The sequence below is a fragment of the Asterias amurensis genome, chromosome 2 (assembly GCF_032118995.1).
Source record: "Asterias amurensis chromosome 2, ASM3211899v1".
In the NCBI taxonomy this organism is placed as follows: Eukaryota; Metazoa; Echinodermata; class Asteroidea; order Forcipulatida; family Asteriidae; genus Asterias; species Asterias amurensis.
This window is the reverse complement of record NC_092649.1, coordinates 13,142,656-13,158,388: the sequence shown is the minus strand read 5'-3', so window position 1 is coordinate 13,158,388 and position 15,733 is coordinate 13,142,656. Positions and strand designations below refer to the sequence as shown.

General features: G+C 39.0%; 1 protein-coding gene across 3 annotated transcripts in view; it reads right to left on the bottom strand.

Moving 5' to 3' along the window:
* Positions 1-15,733, bottom strand: part of LOC139949906 (contactin-2-like) — an 85,134-nt gene that overhangs the window by 15,254 nt on the left and 54,147 nt on the right. For all 3 annotated transcript variants that reach the window (XM_071948480.1, XM_071948494.1, XM_071948488.1), the window contains exons 3-14: positions 11,354-11,479; positions 9,652-9,960; positions 9,191-9,286; positions 7,594-7,800; positions 7,060-7,165; positions 6,167-6,348; positions 4,984-5,256; positions 4,035-4,310; positions 2,834-3,000; positions 2,013-2,295; positions 420-560; positions 113-183 (exon numbers count right to left, since the gene is read on the bottom strand). In XM_071948480.1, coding sequence (XP_071804581.1) covers positions 113-183; positions 420-560; positions 2,013-2,295; positions 2,834-3,000; positions 4,035-4,310; positions 4,984-5,256; positions 6,167-6,348; positions 7,060-7,165; positions 7,594-7,800; positions 9,191-9,286; positions 9,652-9,960; positions 11,354-11,417 — 2,175 coding nt within the window. In that variant the 5' untranslated portion in view covers positions 11,418-11,479. The remainder of the gene's footprint in view (positions 1-112; positions 184-419; positions 561-2,012; positions 2,296-2,833; positions 3,001-4,034; positions 4,311-4,983; positions 5,257-6,166; positions 6,349-7,059; positions 7,166-7,593; positions 7,801-9,190; positions 9,287-9,651; positions 9,961-11,353; positions 11,480-15,733) is intronic.

Below are 15,733 nucleotides of genomic sequence, written 5' to 3'. Positions count from 1 at the left end.
ATTAAGAACCAGACTATTTTGTTCTTCCAGCCTCGGTTTGGTAACATTGGTATCAATGGGAGAAATTAAAGATGGCTACACCTTGGTAAAGGTCTATGGTTGGTTATCCTACCTCCCATGTGATCCTCAGGTTGTCGTAACTCCCTCCGCCACCACCAAGATTAGAGGGTGCAGTTGTTGGTCCTGTCATAGCAAACAAATTATAGTGACTTATTGTTAAATGCAAGTCAGACAACAGCAGTTGATTTTGTACATTTGTGTTTACTTGCAAGTTTTTTTCATGGGCACACCTTCTAGCTGTGACACTTGCCATTGCTTCGTCCTTCGGATGGGACGTTAAGCTGTTTTACGCATGTAAAAGAACCCAGTGCACTTATCGTTCAGACAGTGATCACAGAACAAAACAATTCTACACTTACGGTCTTCGGCTGTTGTTTGTTCATCAGACTCTTCGCTGGGGTCACCCCTTCCAATCTCATTCACTGCAACTACTCTGAACTTGTAGGTACTCCATGCCGACAGACCAGTCAGACGGATGTGTGTGTTTGCCGCAGGAATGTCTGCAAATAAAGAAGGATTATGGTTTAATGAAATAACAATGGTGGTGACATTTAATAAGGGAATAAAAGAGTAGGCGACGAGTCCTTCAATGGCCGTTTAAAACCGGCAGGGTCGTGGCCGTGTCACGACCCTGCAAGGTTTTAAACGGTTGTTTAAGAACGAGTCACTACTCTTTTATTTCCGATCATAAATGCCCTTATGTTAAAAGCGACATAATTTAACAGGTATAGACAGTGTGACACTGTTTCATTTGCGAATTTTTTCGAGGTTTGCAAATTTTCAAAAACTTTGGTAAAAATAATTGATTTTGTGCGTCGGTCGGTGTGTATATATGCTCGTGTACTAACATTTCACGCGCTGTTAATAATATCTATGCCAATTACGTTCCGCGTAATTGAAATTGTCGTACATTAGCTTGCGCGCCCAACACATGAAGCTTTTCAAATTTTCAAAATCTTTAGTCAAAATGTTTTGTGTGCGTTGGGTGGTGGTGTGAATACGCGCGTGTGCACACACATAACGCGATGTTACTAATAGCTACACACACATAACGCGATGTTACTAATAGCTACACACACATAACGCGATGTTACTAATAGCTACACACACATAACGCGATGTTACTAATAGCTATGAATTGCGTTTCGTGTAAGTTAAGTTGGAGTACATGAGCTTGCACGCCCAACCTGCCAAGCCAGCTGGTCTTAAACAGCTCTAGCTGTGTCTTTATCAGCCGTTTAAACACCACCACGTGACGCGCTCTCAACCAATAGGAGTAGTGAAACTGTCTGGGGTATTTATGAACGAGGCCTGGTTCTTTATATTTTTACCAAGACGAAGTCGAGAAAAATTATCAAGAACCAGGCCTCAATGGGTTTAAACCACTATTTGAAAACCGATTCAACACACTTTGATTCCCATTCATAAATACCTTTTCAGTCAAAAAACTTCAACACCTTTTGGTCAAAAAGTAAAATAAATGCAAAAATTACAATTGTTCAATGATTTCTTTTAACACAACACCTACCTCTCCAGCTCTGAAATGGTAAACCCTCAGCTGCCCTCGGGTAAACAACTCCTTATAAGGGAATGCTGTGTGCGTCGCGCGTATTGCGTGATGTGGCACAACTGTCCAGGCCGTTGCTCTCGAACAATAGGAATGAAGAAACTGTCTTATAAGCACAGGTGCAAGCCCGCGTGTCACGCCCGTGTTTCAGCACTTTTTACTGGTAATTAACAAAGGTTTATTCACACCCACAAGACACGCTCTCCACCAAAAGGAATAGCGAAACTGTCTGAGGTATTTACAAATAAATGTTTAAGTACAAGCCTTTCAGTCTTGTGCAAAACCTAGTTCATACATGTTACATGAGTGAAGACTCAACCAGTACAAGCAACTCCTAAAAAATAGTTTTCTTGGTGTTTGAAAATTCAAATCAGAAGCAAATTACCATTTCTAAGGATGGTCCAATCTGCCATGTGATTGGTACTGCCTTCCACACTGTACGACAAGATGGGACTGTTGTTATCCAGACCACGACTCCAGCTGATGTTTGCCGTCAACTCGCTGACCACAACACTGATACCAGCTGGGGCACCGGGGCGCCCTCGGATGGTCACCATGGCTGAAGCCGTCACTTCATCTATGGTTGTGGTTGCAGTGCACATGTACTCCCCTCCTAGATCCATAGTGGCGTCTTTGATATGCAGCTGACTTGGCTCGCCCATTTGGATCTGGGGAGAAAAGTAACAGTGTTTAATTAGGTGAGGGATTAACCAATAGGATTTACACAAATGTGGTAAGGTTCCACTAGTTACTGGCACCTCTGTACGCCAGTAGGTTTGCTTGGCAGAGGTCTTGGAAACCCCTGGACCTAGCACAGGCTGTCAGCAAGACATCTCAAAGCCTGCTACAAAAAGCAGGGCCCAATTTGACAGAGCTGCTTTAGCAAAAAATACATTGCATACAAATTTCCTGCAAAGTATTCTAAAAGTGCCATTTTCATAAAATACGAACAATCTTTTTGATGTACTCTAACAGTGTTGTTTATCGAACAACCATAACTATACATGTTATTACAAGATGGCATTATCAATCAAAAATTACTACTGACTTTGAGATGTACCAGATCGGTTAGAAAGACATATTTGTAATACATAATTTTGAAACCCTAAAAAAACTGGGCATTTGAGGTTCACGACGCAAACAAAAAGCGGGCACTGAACGAGCTAACTCTAAAAAGAGAACCAAGTTATAAAACAGATGGCTCACCTGAGGTATCTCATAGTTAGGCAGACGAGGATCAACTTGGATTCCTTCTTTCAGCCACACATACTCCAACTCAAAGAACGGATCGTGTGATGCACGGCAGGTCAATGTGCCCATCTCCCCTTCGTTTACAGTCAATGCCATGGGTGGCTCCACCATGGCTGTACCATCTAGAAAAAGAGAGTGAGGGAAGAGCAAGGAATAAAGTCTATGCTGTATTTTAAAAACACTTGACACTATTGGTAATTGTCAAAGACCAGTCTTCTTACTTGGTGTATCTCAACATATGCATAAAATAATAAACCTGTGAAAATTTGAGCTCAAACGGGTCGTCGAAGTTGCAAAATATTAATCAATGAAAAAAACACCCCTGTAGCACCATGGTCACACGAAGTTGTGTGCTTTCAGATGCTTGATTTCGAGATCTCAAATTCTAAATCTGAGGTCTCAAAATCAAATTCGTGTAAACAAAATTCTTTCTCGAAAACTATGTCACTTCAGAGGGAGCTGTTTCTCACAATGTTTTATACTATCAACCTCTCCTCATTAATCTTAATCAAGAAAGGTTTCATGATTATAATTATTTTGAGTAATTACGAATAGTGTCCAATGCCTTTAATGCTATAACATATAGATCGCTCCTCACCTTAAAACCCTTTTATCTTTTTTTCCCTCTCTTCAAAAGTAACCCTTTGACCCAGATTAGTGCTACAAATAATCTTGTTGCAAAACTCGACTGTCGCAAATCCCTTACCTGCAAACTATGTATACACTAACTATCGAACAATAGCAGGCACCATTACGAAAATCTTCACAGTTTTCCAAAACTAACCCTTTCATGCTTGGATTGTGCTTTCCGTGTTTTGCTCAACAGACGGACACATGGATTTACACACTTGTTTTAAATTATGGCTTGCATTCATGATTTTGATCATCTTTTTTGATACCTCTCTTATCCTAGGATTATTATTCACAGGGCAAACATGTGCAGGCTCTTTAGGTTGCCTCTAACGGGTGCTATTGTCAAACTCTTAGTGAATATATCAGCTGGTCTAGGAAATATACAAATGTAGTAATTCGCTCTTCAAGTATATGAGCAAAATTTTATAATTTTCTTATCCAAAAACAAGTTTACAAGACTGTAAAAAGCCTTCCTCATTTCCTTTGATAAACTGATTAAGTTTTCATCTTTCTAGATCCTTACCCTTGATGATCAAGCTACCAGTGCTTGAATCAGTTCCCATGCTATTGGTAGCCGTACAGGTGTAGTCTCCTCCATCTGCATCACTAACACCACTGATCATCAAATCGCCGTTGTCCATGATGGTGTAGCGGCCACCGTTCTCAATGGTCTCGCTTCCTTTGGTCCAGACGATGACGGGTGTTGGTGCAGCTTTAGGCTGGCAGAGGATGGTCACTGAGCCACCACGGGGTGCTGGCTGGTCCACCTCAAGGGGCGTCTCAAACCATGGTGCAATGGCTGAGTTCGGTTCATTTGATTAGATATGAGATTTTGCGTTAGAACAAAGTTACAAAATAATATACAACAAAAGAGGAACAAAAACAAACAAAACCCAACAAAATAAAGGCAGTTCTTAATCAACAATATTATTCAAAGAGTTGTCAAGATCGAATCAATATCAAAAGCAAAAAAACTCAATATGATTTCATGTTTTAAAGTGAAGAGGGAAAAAGAGAGAAGGTAGCAACATCAAAGAGATTGATGTTTCATTGGGAAGAAAAGGTGAACGAATTTGTTTGTTAATTGGGTCTACCTGATCAAGCTGAATGTGCTAGAACAAGAAACCAGTTAATCAAATGCAGGGTTTAATAGTGATGTAATGCATAAAGTAGTTCCTAAGGCAAGGGGATAAATAACTCTGGACAATGTAAAACTCACTCATTGCTATTAAATAAATGGGAGCAGGAAAGAAAGACAACCAAAATCATTGGGAACAAATGCAGGTTTTACACCAGAGTTTGAAAAAAGCGCCACAAAAACTTGCTTTTAAAAGAAAAAAAGAGTTTGAATTGCTTTTAAAGAATACATTAATATGTATAGGAAAAAATAAAGTGGGTTTAAGAAATTGACAACTTAGACGTCTAAAAGACACCACTTTGACTAAACACCATGATAAGGGGAGGGCCTCTACCTTGTACAGTGACCTGTGCTGTGGTGTATATCTGGCCGTAATCATTACTAGCCATACACTGGTACATCCCGGTGTCTTCCACAGTCAGATTCTGGATGGTGAGCGTCTTCAAGCCGTTGCTGAACTGATGCCTGGGAAGGTCTTGGATCACCTCAGCATTGCGGTACCATGTGTAGGTCACGCCATCGCGACTCTCTGCTTTACACTTCATGGATAAGTCTCCGTAGATGTTCCCCTCGACGTCAGAGATTTCTTGCAGCCAGGTGGGTGGGACTGCATCAAGAAAACAACAAGTAATATTATAATGATGATTTCATTTTCATATCCTTTCATTTATTAAAGACACTGGACACTATTGGTAATTGTCAAAGACCAGTCTTCTCACTTGGTGTATCTCATCATATGCATGAAATAACAAACCTGTGAAAATTTTAGCTCAATTGGTTATCGCAGTTGCGAGATAATAGTGAAAGAAAAAAACACCTTTGTCATATGAAGTTGTGTGCTGTCAGATGCTTGATTTTGAGACCTCAAATTCTTAATCTGAGGTCTCAAAATCAAATTTGTGGAAAATTAATTCTTATCTAAAACTATGTCACTTCTGAGGGAGCTGTTTCTCACAATGTTTTATCCTATCAACCCATTACTCGTTACTAAGTAAGGTTTTATGCTAGTAATTATTTTGAGTAAGTACCAATAGTGTCCACTGCCTTTAAATCTGGTTGTGAAGCCAATGACTCTCAGAAAAGTGAATTGGATCACTGTACTAGCCAAGAACCCCATGGAGAGAAAAGATTGCTAAACAAAATGAATCTCCCACGATTGATCCCGTAAATTTTGACATCACAGGGTTTTTCACAAATCTTTCTGAAAAGTACCAGAGAATGGCATTTGAGTTTTCAATACATTTCAAATGACTCTCCGTTAAGATCACCTGTTGGCGTTATTGTTCAAGTTGGAACAAAGGCCAATTTCTTTGCTGACTGCACGGATATTAATAACGTAACAATACAAATCCATGGTGAACGCACAAGATGGCCGCCTAATTTTCTTGCTAACTTGTGAAATACCATTACACCTTATCACAAATTTTCTACTTCAGTTGCACCAAAATTTGCTTACCGTTAAGCAGCGCTATGAAATCAGGGCCTGGTCTGTAAGGTCAGACCACAGTACTACTAACCTCGGACAGTAATGGTTCCAGATGTTCTTCCTCCACCATTAGTCATACATTCATACTCCCCAGCATCTTCAATCTGTATATTCCTGAGGATCAAATGCTGGTTGTTGAATCGGAGCTCTGCACCGAGTGGTAGGTCTGCACCTGCTGGGCTCTTCCTCTGCCAGGTCAGTTCCGGTTCGGGGCTTTGGGAGTTAACAAGAAGCAAGAGGTTTTATTTTAATGGGAATTACTTCTTTTTCCTCTACTTTTTATTCATGAATTTTAGAAACAAACTTAATAACTATACTAGTCAATAACCCTATTGAGCGAAGAGAAGGAAAGAAGTTTAAGTTAAATGCATTTAAAGCGCCTTAACACTGTTTCAAAGCGCTGTACAGCCAAGAAAAAAAAAATTAAAATGCAGGATAAAAAACATGAGCTAAAAAAGTTTAGGTTTTAACAAAAGTTTTAGATGTAGTGAGGAAAACACATGCATACATGTACATAAAGGGAAAGGGTTTGCCCATAACTTGTTCAGTTACTAGCCAGCAGGACGAGGGCCCAATTTCATAGAGCTTATTTCTTAGGATATTCGCGTGTAACTGTGCTGCAAAATGCACAAAGGGGTCTTTTTCTTCTTCTTTTTTGATTGAGGCCACAGCTTAAAAGCCGAATTTATTCACACACCAAATTGTAAAATGTTACCCTAAGTAGATTAGTAGTATGCAACGAGCCGGATACCAAACACAGGGCAAACCGGCTTAACTGAGACTCACATCAACCAATACATTACGACACAAATTTTGAGGACTACCTTCGTCCCCACAACAAATATGGACACCACGTCCATCCCACTGTATCCAAAGATGTTAGAGAAGCATTTCAAAGCATCATAGCGTAAGAGAAATACTCACTTTCCAAAGAAGAAGCAACTTAGTATAATTTCATCGTGGTCAACAAGGACTTCATGATCTTGAACTCCAATGGCCACATCAGGGCCGAACTCAGCATCACTGGTAGCTGTAGGCAAATCAACATAAAATAAGTGACCATGTTGGCTTGTTGAGTTTGAATAGGAGACTTTACAGCGCTAAGTGGCAGCAGACTTACCAGGTAAATTTCCATTGTTTATGTAGTTCTGAACATGCGCATAATTCTGAGAACAATGGATTTACCCGGTAAGTCTGCTGCCATCTATTGTCCGAGAACGTCTTCCATTTGAAGTTTCTCGGTTGCAGCCCCCCGCGTGTGGAACGGCTTGCCTCTCATCCTTAGATCACAACCTGACATTTCTTTATTCAAATCCAATCTCAAAACTTACCTCTTCAGTCAAACCTACCATTCATCATTTTTTCCTTGGTAATTTAGCGCAGTGAATATTTTGTTTTCTATAAACCAGTGCTTTATAAGATTTATTATTATTATAACTATTATTAAAATAGACCCACCCTCAGCAGCAGTGACGTCAAATGAATCGCTGAACTTAACAACAGACGATCCCCCAGCAGAGTTGATGATGTTAGTCACATAGCAGACATAGGTGCCTGCGTCAAATTCCATGAAGCTGGTGTAGCACAGTCTACCATCAGCAGCAACGTGTGCATGTCTGCTCTGAAACACTGGAATCATGCTTCGGTACCAGTTCACTGTCAGTCCTGGAAAGGGTGACACAAACCACATGTCAAGCACCTCAATTTCAACATTTAAAGGCACTATACACTGTTAACTTAATACTCAAAACAATTCTTAGTATAAAAACTTACTTGGTAACAAGTTGTTGGTAGTATAAAACATTGTGAGAAATGGCTTCCCCTGAAGCGATGAAGTTTTTGAGAAAGACGTAATTTGTCAATAAATAAAATTAAAATACTCCAGGCCTGACGCCTTTTATTAGGCATTTGAAAATACACAAATTTGTGCAACAAGGGTGTTTTTTTTTCTTCTTTCATTATTCTGTTGTGACTTTGATGACCAATAGACCGATCCAGCAGGCTCCGCCAACAACGCGCGTGTGAGCAAGAACTCGTGGGGCTCTCCAATGCCTTTCTGCACAACTCTACCCCGCACGCCAAGATACGCGCATGCATGTCGAACCTTACTTGTCGGACCTTCGTTGCGTTGTGATTGGTCAATACGCAATGGGGCAAAGCTTAATGGATCCGTCTATCGAGTCAAAAAGAATTACAGATTTAAAAAAAAAATTGTTTGCATATGTTGGGATACACCAAGTAAGCATACTGGTCTTTGACAATTACATAAGGTGTCCAGTGCCTTTAAACACAAACAGTTACAAGGGGTGAGAGTCATTTCTGATAAATACAAAAAAGTCTGAAACTTTGATAAACATCTTATCAGGTACAATGAAATGCTGGCAATTCAACCTTTTGATAACCCCTGAAGTTGTAGATTCCAAGGAGGTTTTGGTATAAATATAATATCTTCAGACCTAGAGAAGTAAATGATTTCCTTATAGCTGACTGACATTTTTTGTTTACCAGGCAGACTTTAGAGGAATCTGAAATCAGATAAAAGTCTGTGATCCCAGCATTTTGAGTAAATGTGTTGTTCTTTGATATAAATGTATCACACAATGCATGAGACCTACAGCTTTACATCCTGTCAGAAAGACAAAGCAAATTTTTTAATTCCCAGAAGTAAACTTGTATGTGATTGACAAAAAAAATTCCTCAAGCAAAAAATAGATCCATAAGCTCTCTCGTGGTGTGGATATTTAGCCAACAAAAATGCAAGACATAATACATTTTTATTTTATAGAGGTTTGTAGACTCTACATGAGTTCAAGCATTCTACTCTATTACATCCACATACCCTGATACTTTATTCTTGGACGGGCAGGGCATTTTTCCTTTTGGCAAAGGCCACCTCTCTGTGGGCATTCTGAATTCCTATATGAACATTTTAAGGGGCAGCAAGGCAATAACATCCATTGCCTCTATGCAGTTCTGGGCCTGCATCCAGTCTTTTGTGGTCCCTATTTCAACTGGGAGAAAGAAAAAAGTTTGATAATTTGAACAAAGAGTTTACCTGGGTAGTTCTCTGGTGGGTTGCATGATATACATACTCCTGTGTTAAGTTCGACCTGCATGTTCATGGGTGGTGGGTCCGGAAACAGGGCAACATCTGAGGAGAGAAGTATTGTGGGATAGTCCAGTGTTAGTCTGGTATACGAAATCTGCCATATCACGGGTGAAAGTCATTAACATAAAAATAAAAAGTCTGAATTCAGCCAAAAGTCTGAACAAGCTCAATCCTCACTTTTAGTAGCCAATCAATCACCAAGTTTCATGAACACTCATTTCCAATGATGAGCCATGTAAAGGGCGGTTTATAGTAGGTCGCGCGATGGACATTTTGACTCGCGACACAGTTTAACGTCATCGCTGAGGCCTTAAAACTGTGTGTTTTTTTTTATCGCGCGCCAAAGCTTCCATCTCCCAACCATTGCGCGACCAACTATAAACCGGCCTTAATGTTTCTATACTCACAAGCTATTTCAAGCTTTGCCTTTCTGCTCATGATTGTTCCGATCTGGTTGCTGGCAAAGCACTGATAGCTGCCTACATCTTCAGTTTGGTCTGGATCGGTGATCGTTAGCCTGCCTCTACCCACAGTGTATCTAGTATCCACCGCTGGGTCGATCATGACATCATCTTTCTTCCAAGCATAGTCTGGACTAGCATCACCCTCTGCCTCACAATCCAAGATGACTGAGTTGCTGCTACTATCCACATTAAAGATCTCATCAAGCGGTTGCTTCACTAAGTGAGGACCAGTTCCCTCAACACCAGTGTACTCTAAGGAATGGTTAACATTTAACAAAATTAAAGGCATGAAAATTGCCCAATAAGCATCCCATTGGTCATATTTTACATTTCTTAAAATAGCACAAAACTGTGAACATTATTTTTCATTTCTTAAAATAGCACAAAACCTGTGAACATATTTTACATATCTTAAAATAGCACAAAAACTGTGAACATATTTTACATTTCTTAAAATCGCACAAAAATTGTGAACACCACTGTCATTGAAATTTGTCTGATTGTATATCTATTTCCAATTGATGTCACAAAGGGTCGTGGGTCATCTTTACAGGCGAATAAATCATTTTTTGAACAAAAAACTGTTGATTATACGTAAATTAGTTGGTGCAGAACTTGGCTGTGTAGTCAAGTATGAAAGCTCGATGCAACTCAAAATCTAAAACCAAGATGCCCATAAAGATGGCATCCATCGGGAACTATCTATTGCCATTTGCTTCACACAAGATGGAAGAAATATTTCTATGTTCATAAATTTTATATTAACAAGTTCCTTTCCAACTGACTTGAAAGGTCCGACTTGATGTCACACAGTGTAAAATTGGCACCCTCTCTATGGGCAAGTAAATCATTTGTTTGAAACATCCAACTGTGCGCGATGCATAAATATCTCATGCTACATGTGGGAGTTTTTTAAAATTCCATGCGTGATTGGTCAGTGAACCACTTAGAAAAGTTAAAGCACTTGACGCAGCTCAGAGCCAAAACCCAAGTTGCTCGTAAAGATGGCACCTTAGGGGTGAAAGTCACTCACTCACAAAAACGTCTGAAACTTGAATGGGCAACATGTTGAAGTGATGGCATTTCCATCTTTAAGTAATCCCTGGGGTTAGAGATCTCAAGGAGCGAATTCTGGGAACAGAAGCCTCAATGCTACAAAGAAGGTTTAATTTTTACCTGAGAAAGTTTTTTTATTTTATCAGGCAGACGTAAACAAAACAAAAAAAGTCTGAATTCAGATTAAAGTCTGATATTTCACATCCCTGTGTGCATCAGGAACTATCTTTATGAAAACAAAATCCAATTGGAGACTTTGGAACACTAGTTGGCAGCAGACTTACCAGGTAAACTTATCTTGTTTGTAAACTCAGCTCTGATCATGAACAAACTACCAAGAACTATGAAGTTATTTGCTTAGATGTTGTTCAGTTGGTTTCAGTATGATTCCCTTGTGGTTTATTAATTTATTTCCAGTAGTTTATTTTCGATTGTGTGTTATTAATCATTTTGTGTATTGCATGTATGCATTGTGAATTTCCTCCTTGGTAGGACTAGGACCATTAAAGTTAAATTGAATTGAAGTCTGCAGCTGCCTAGCACCCCAAATGTACCCCATTGATGACACGGTTTGGAGAAAAACTCTTACCCTGGGCTTTGCAGATGACCACAGCACCAATAAGCAGCACCAGTTTTATTCCCTGAAACATCATGATATCAAAATGTTGATTCCGCTACCTGATGATGACTCAAGATGGAGATTAAACTCAAATGCCTGTTAAGAAAGAAAAACAAGAGAGTAAATTGTTAAAGGCAGTGGACACTATTGGTAATTACTCAAAATAATTATTAGCATAAAACCTTACTTGGTACGAGAAAGAAACAATTTTCTGTGAATTTGATTTTGAGACCTCATATTTAGGATTTGAGGCCTCGAAATCAAGCATCTGAAAGCACACAACTTTGTGTGACAAGGTTGTTTTTTCTTTCATTATTGTTTCGCAACTTCGATGACCGATTGAGCTCAAATTTTCAGATGTTTCTTATTCTATGTATATGTTGAGATACACCAAGTGGACTGGTCTTCGACAATACCTTTATGTCTTTAGTGGGTACAAATTTGGTGCTGAGAAAACAAATACCACACACTGGTACTCCGTGCCTGGTGCATGTTTCCCTTCAATCTACAATCTAGACTGTTTAAATATTACATATATATCCCAATTTCTAAACACAAAACAAAAAATTCTGTTTCATGTATTTCTGTTGACATTTTCACTGACAATATTTGTCAAAAGAAACGAACGATGCAATGTAATTTAGCAATGTCCATGCGTTTTGTGATGATTATTATATAGAAATGAATGGTCTCTAAACGATATAGCAACATCCAATCAAGAGCTCAAATTCTTAAATAAACGGATAGCAAAATCTTGTTTCATTTGATGGTTTGATGTATTAATCTGCTAACATTGGAGCAGCAAATGCACATGCAGAGTCTGTGATACGAGATGAGGGATTGGGACAACAACAAAATACCCAACTCAAAAGTGCACAGCCACACAGTACCAGCTCGCTGCCTTTGTACTTATATGACAGTCCCTAGGGTCATGTGTGGTCTCCATCTATCTACAGCCATACCCTGGTCTCTGCTAAGACTTAATAAACATGATAAATGGACCCAGGGAAATGGATTGCTCCATAAAGGCCAGGCCAGGGTGTATGTATACAACTCCTTGCTCTTTATAGTATACAGGAGCACAGCAGACTGCCTGTTTATTTTTCTTTCTAAAAATTGTATGGTTGGCTGGGGCAGGAGTGGCCTGAGGGTGAATATATTATGCAAATAACATCAGAGATGTTTTTTTTTATACTAGGAGGTAAATTTAGCCATCTGACTTATTTCTTTTGCATTTGCTGTGCACGAGTTTAAAATGTGAGCAACTGAGAAAACCCAGCAGAATATGGCATTCTGTTCATATTTGCTGAATGTAACGCTTTTATATGCATCAAGTTTGTGTACAATAGATGTTAAATTTGCATCGGGGATAAAGAATATTCATTTTGGTTTTTACCCATACACCGGGTACATTTTTAATAGTAATAGAGAGACACTTCAATGCTACACACCCATGTACAAAGAAGTTTGTGCAGAAACCATCAATTTTGGGACAATGCAAACAAAGGAAAAGCGAGGGTTGAAGGTGTTGGGAGGAGAAAGTGGAGTGGTTCTGTCAGTTGTAGTGAACTGTTTTCTGTGGTTTTTATTAATATTTTAGGAATATGTAAGTAGTACAGTCAACCATCGCTGTAACACTCTTATAAAGAGTCTCTGCTTATAAAGAGCACGTTCTGAAGTCAGAATCCCATTTCTGCTTTCTGTGTTTCTTTGTTTTGCTGTCCCCTGTTATAAAGAGGTGTTTAAACAAATCCCAGATATCATGGCTAAATGAGAGTTGTCTGTACTGTTTTTGTACTATTGTTTCAGTTTACTGTTTATTGTTTATACAACTCTGTCAATTTCAAGTTGTTTTCTTCTTTTCCAGTGGACTATAATGCTGGATATGGAATTAGACAAATACTGAGCAAATACCGTATGAAAATGAGTTTAACAATGTTTTTAAAAATATGTAAATATGTAATCCACTGATGTTAGCAAGTACTGTCACATATACACATGTATAGCAGAACACTCAGGATTTTTTTCCTAGTCATACAAACACTTCCTTGCCTACCGATGAACCATAAATTACAGCATACCAATTGCACAATACAAGAAATTATCGAGAATATAATACCACAATACCAGATCCGAATGCCTATTCACACACAAGCAGCAAAATGTAAAATAGCAAAGTTCGAATGCACTTTTGTATTTTCCATTTTTACCTTCAGTATTTTACCTCGAGCATTCAGAGAAACACTAATGATGATATTGTCTAGTTGCTTTTTATAGCCATTAAATATTTGATGGGTAAGCCATCAAAAATGTATTGTTTACTTTCAATCCCTGTTTTTTTAAATATATTTTTTATCGACCTTGTCAATCATTGAAGCAAGAGCCAGCAACATCCATTCACTTGGTTAATTGTCTTGCACTACTACTCAAAGGGACAAGACATTTGTTCTTTAAAAGGGGCATCTTCATGAGGAAACAGGAACATTTCACCACGGAGCACCAAGGTGGAAACGTACATCTTTGTACGGTAGCACATAGGATGGGTCAATGAGTAACTTTCAATTGACTGGGTGCCCTCCTAAACGAAGTCCTGTGCACAAGGCCCATTGGCTTCATGAACTATCAGGCTTCATTATGTGACTTAAATAAAGTCCCGAACGAGTGTTTTCAACCATGGACCAGGGAATTTAATTTCTTTTAAAGAAACATCACTTTACTGATGATTGCACAATGTATACATACACATTGTGCAATTTATCATCAGTACATGTTTATGTTGAGTTGTTTACCAGTTGTGGATTCCATTGTTGCTGTTTTAATGTTCTGTCGTGTATTTTTTAGGGATGTTTTATATGCAATCTCTGACAATCTCAGGTACACACATTTTTTTGTATCTTTTCTTCATTTGAACATTTTAACGATGGTGTGAACTGAACTGTTCCATTGATATCAAATGATGGCCATATAATGTTGGTTTTCTGGTGTCGTGGTTTCAAAACTAAATACAAATGTAATTTTTCTCTCTCATCAAAGGTCTTTGTGAGAGATTAGATCAAAGCAAAAGACACAACAAGGTTTGCCTGCATGTTGGAACCAGACGAACAGTCTGTCCGTAGATGGCAATGGTCTGGCCGCCAGGGGGAAATAATCCACCGCAATGAAACATCAGCGCGTGCTGGGCTCTTGCCTCCCTCGGGCTATAACCGGCTTTTTCATTTCAGGATCTGTTTACGCCAGGCAGATGGAAAACAATATGCTCGCTCTAAACACAAGCCACTGCCGGGTAATTGGAAATGTTACCAGCTACGTTGTACACATTACAAATGATTTGACTTGCCCCTGTTTTGGGGGGAAAGAGAAGTAGTAAACAATTTCCTTTTCATTTCCACTACGCAGGGGATTTCACGGATACTAAAAAAAAAAGGGCACCCTTTTGGTCTGGACAAGCAAGGGTCTGGGCGTAGAGCAAGGATTTGGGCGTAGAGCAAGGATTTGGGCGTAGCGAGCCAGAAATACCTGACTGCATGGGTTCACAACCTTTAGGGTTTTCCTCCCATATCTGAAACTTAACACTTTTTTATTTGTTTCCTATTCATTCTGTTATTGGATGTGTAATAAATAACTGAATAAATAAATAAATAAATAAATGAATATTTATGCAAGTACTTTTTTCCAGCTCAATCAAATTCAACCATCACTAATTTATGTTTGAACTGCTTACTAGTTCATGCCACACCTACATGTTTATCAGTAGACAACGAGAAAGATGTATTTCTTTTTTTTTCTTCAGCGACTGCGCAGACAAACGTTGTCACTTGGTAAATTGGCTAGGCAAGCACGTATAATGGGATGAATCAGAGTTTGTGTGGAGATATAGCTGGGTACATCTCAACCAAGGTGTCTCTGTAATACATTGAGCGTGTCAAGACAATTTATTCAAGCCGTAATAAGATGATTCTACTTGTAAAGAAATTTGACAAGCCAGGCTGCACCTACAGTGCACGGTGAATGAAGAGCAAACTTGAATGCCGGAAGATGGTTTCATTTTTTTTTTCATTGATGTGGTACGGTTTGGGTGATTATTGAAAACTAAGGCACACTGATCATGTTAATATACATGGTTCCAGTACTGCCAATAACACTGAGAAATAATTCAAAATGAAATTTAAATGTTGTCTTTTTATGCCTCACAAGGTTAATTAAGTGTATTTTGACCAGTACATTGTACGGAACAGAAAACGAGAGCAAATTAGTACTAGTAAAAGTTTCATTGTCTTTTATACACCATTGACCCCCTTGAACAACGCGCGGCCCACTAAGACCCACCTAACATGTCCGCCATTTTTTGAG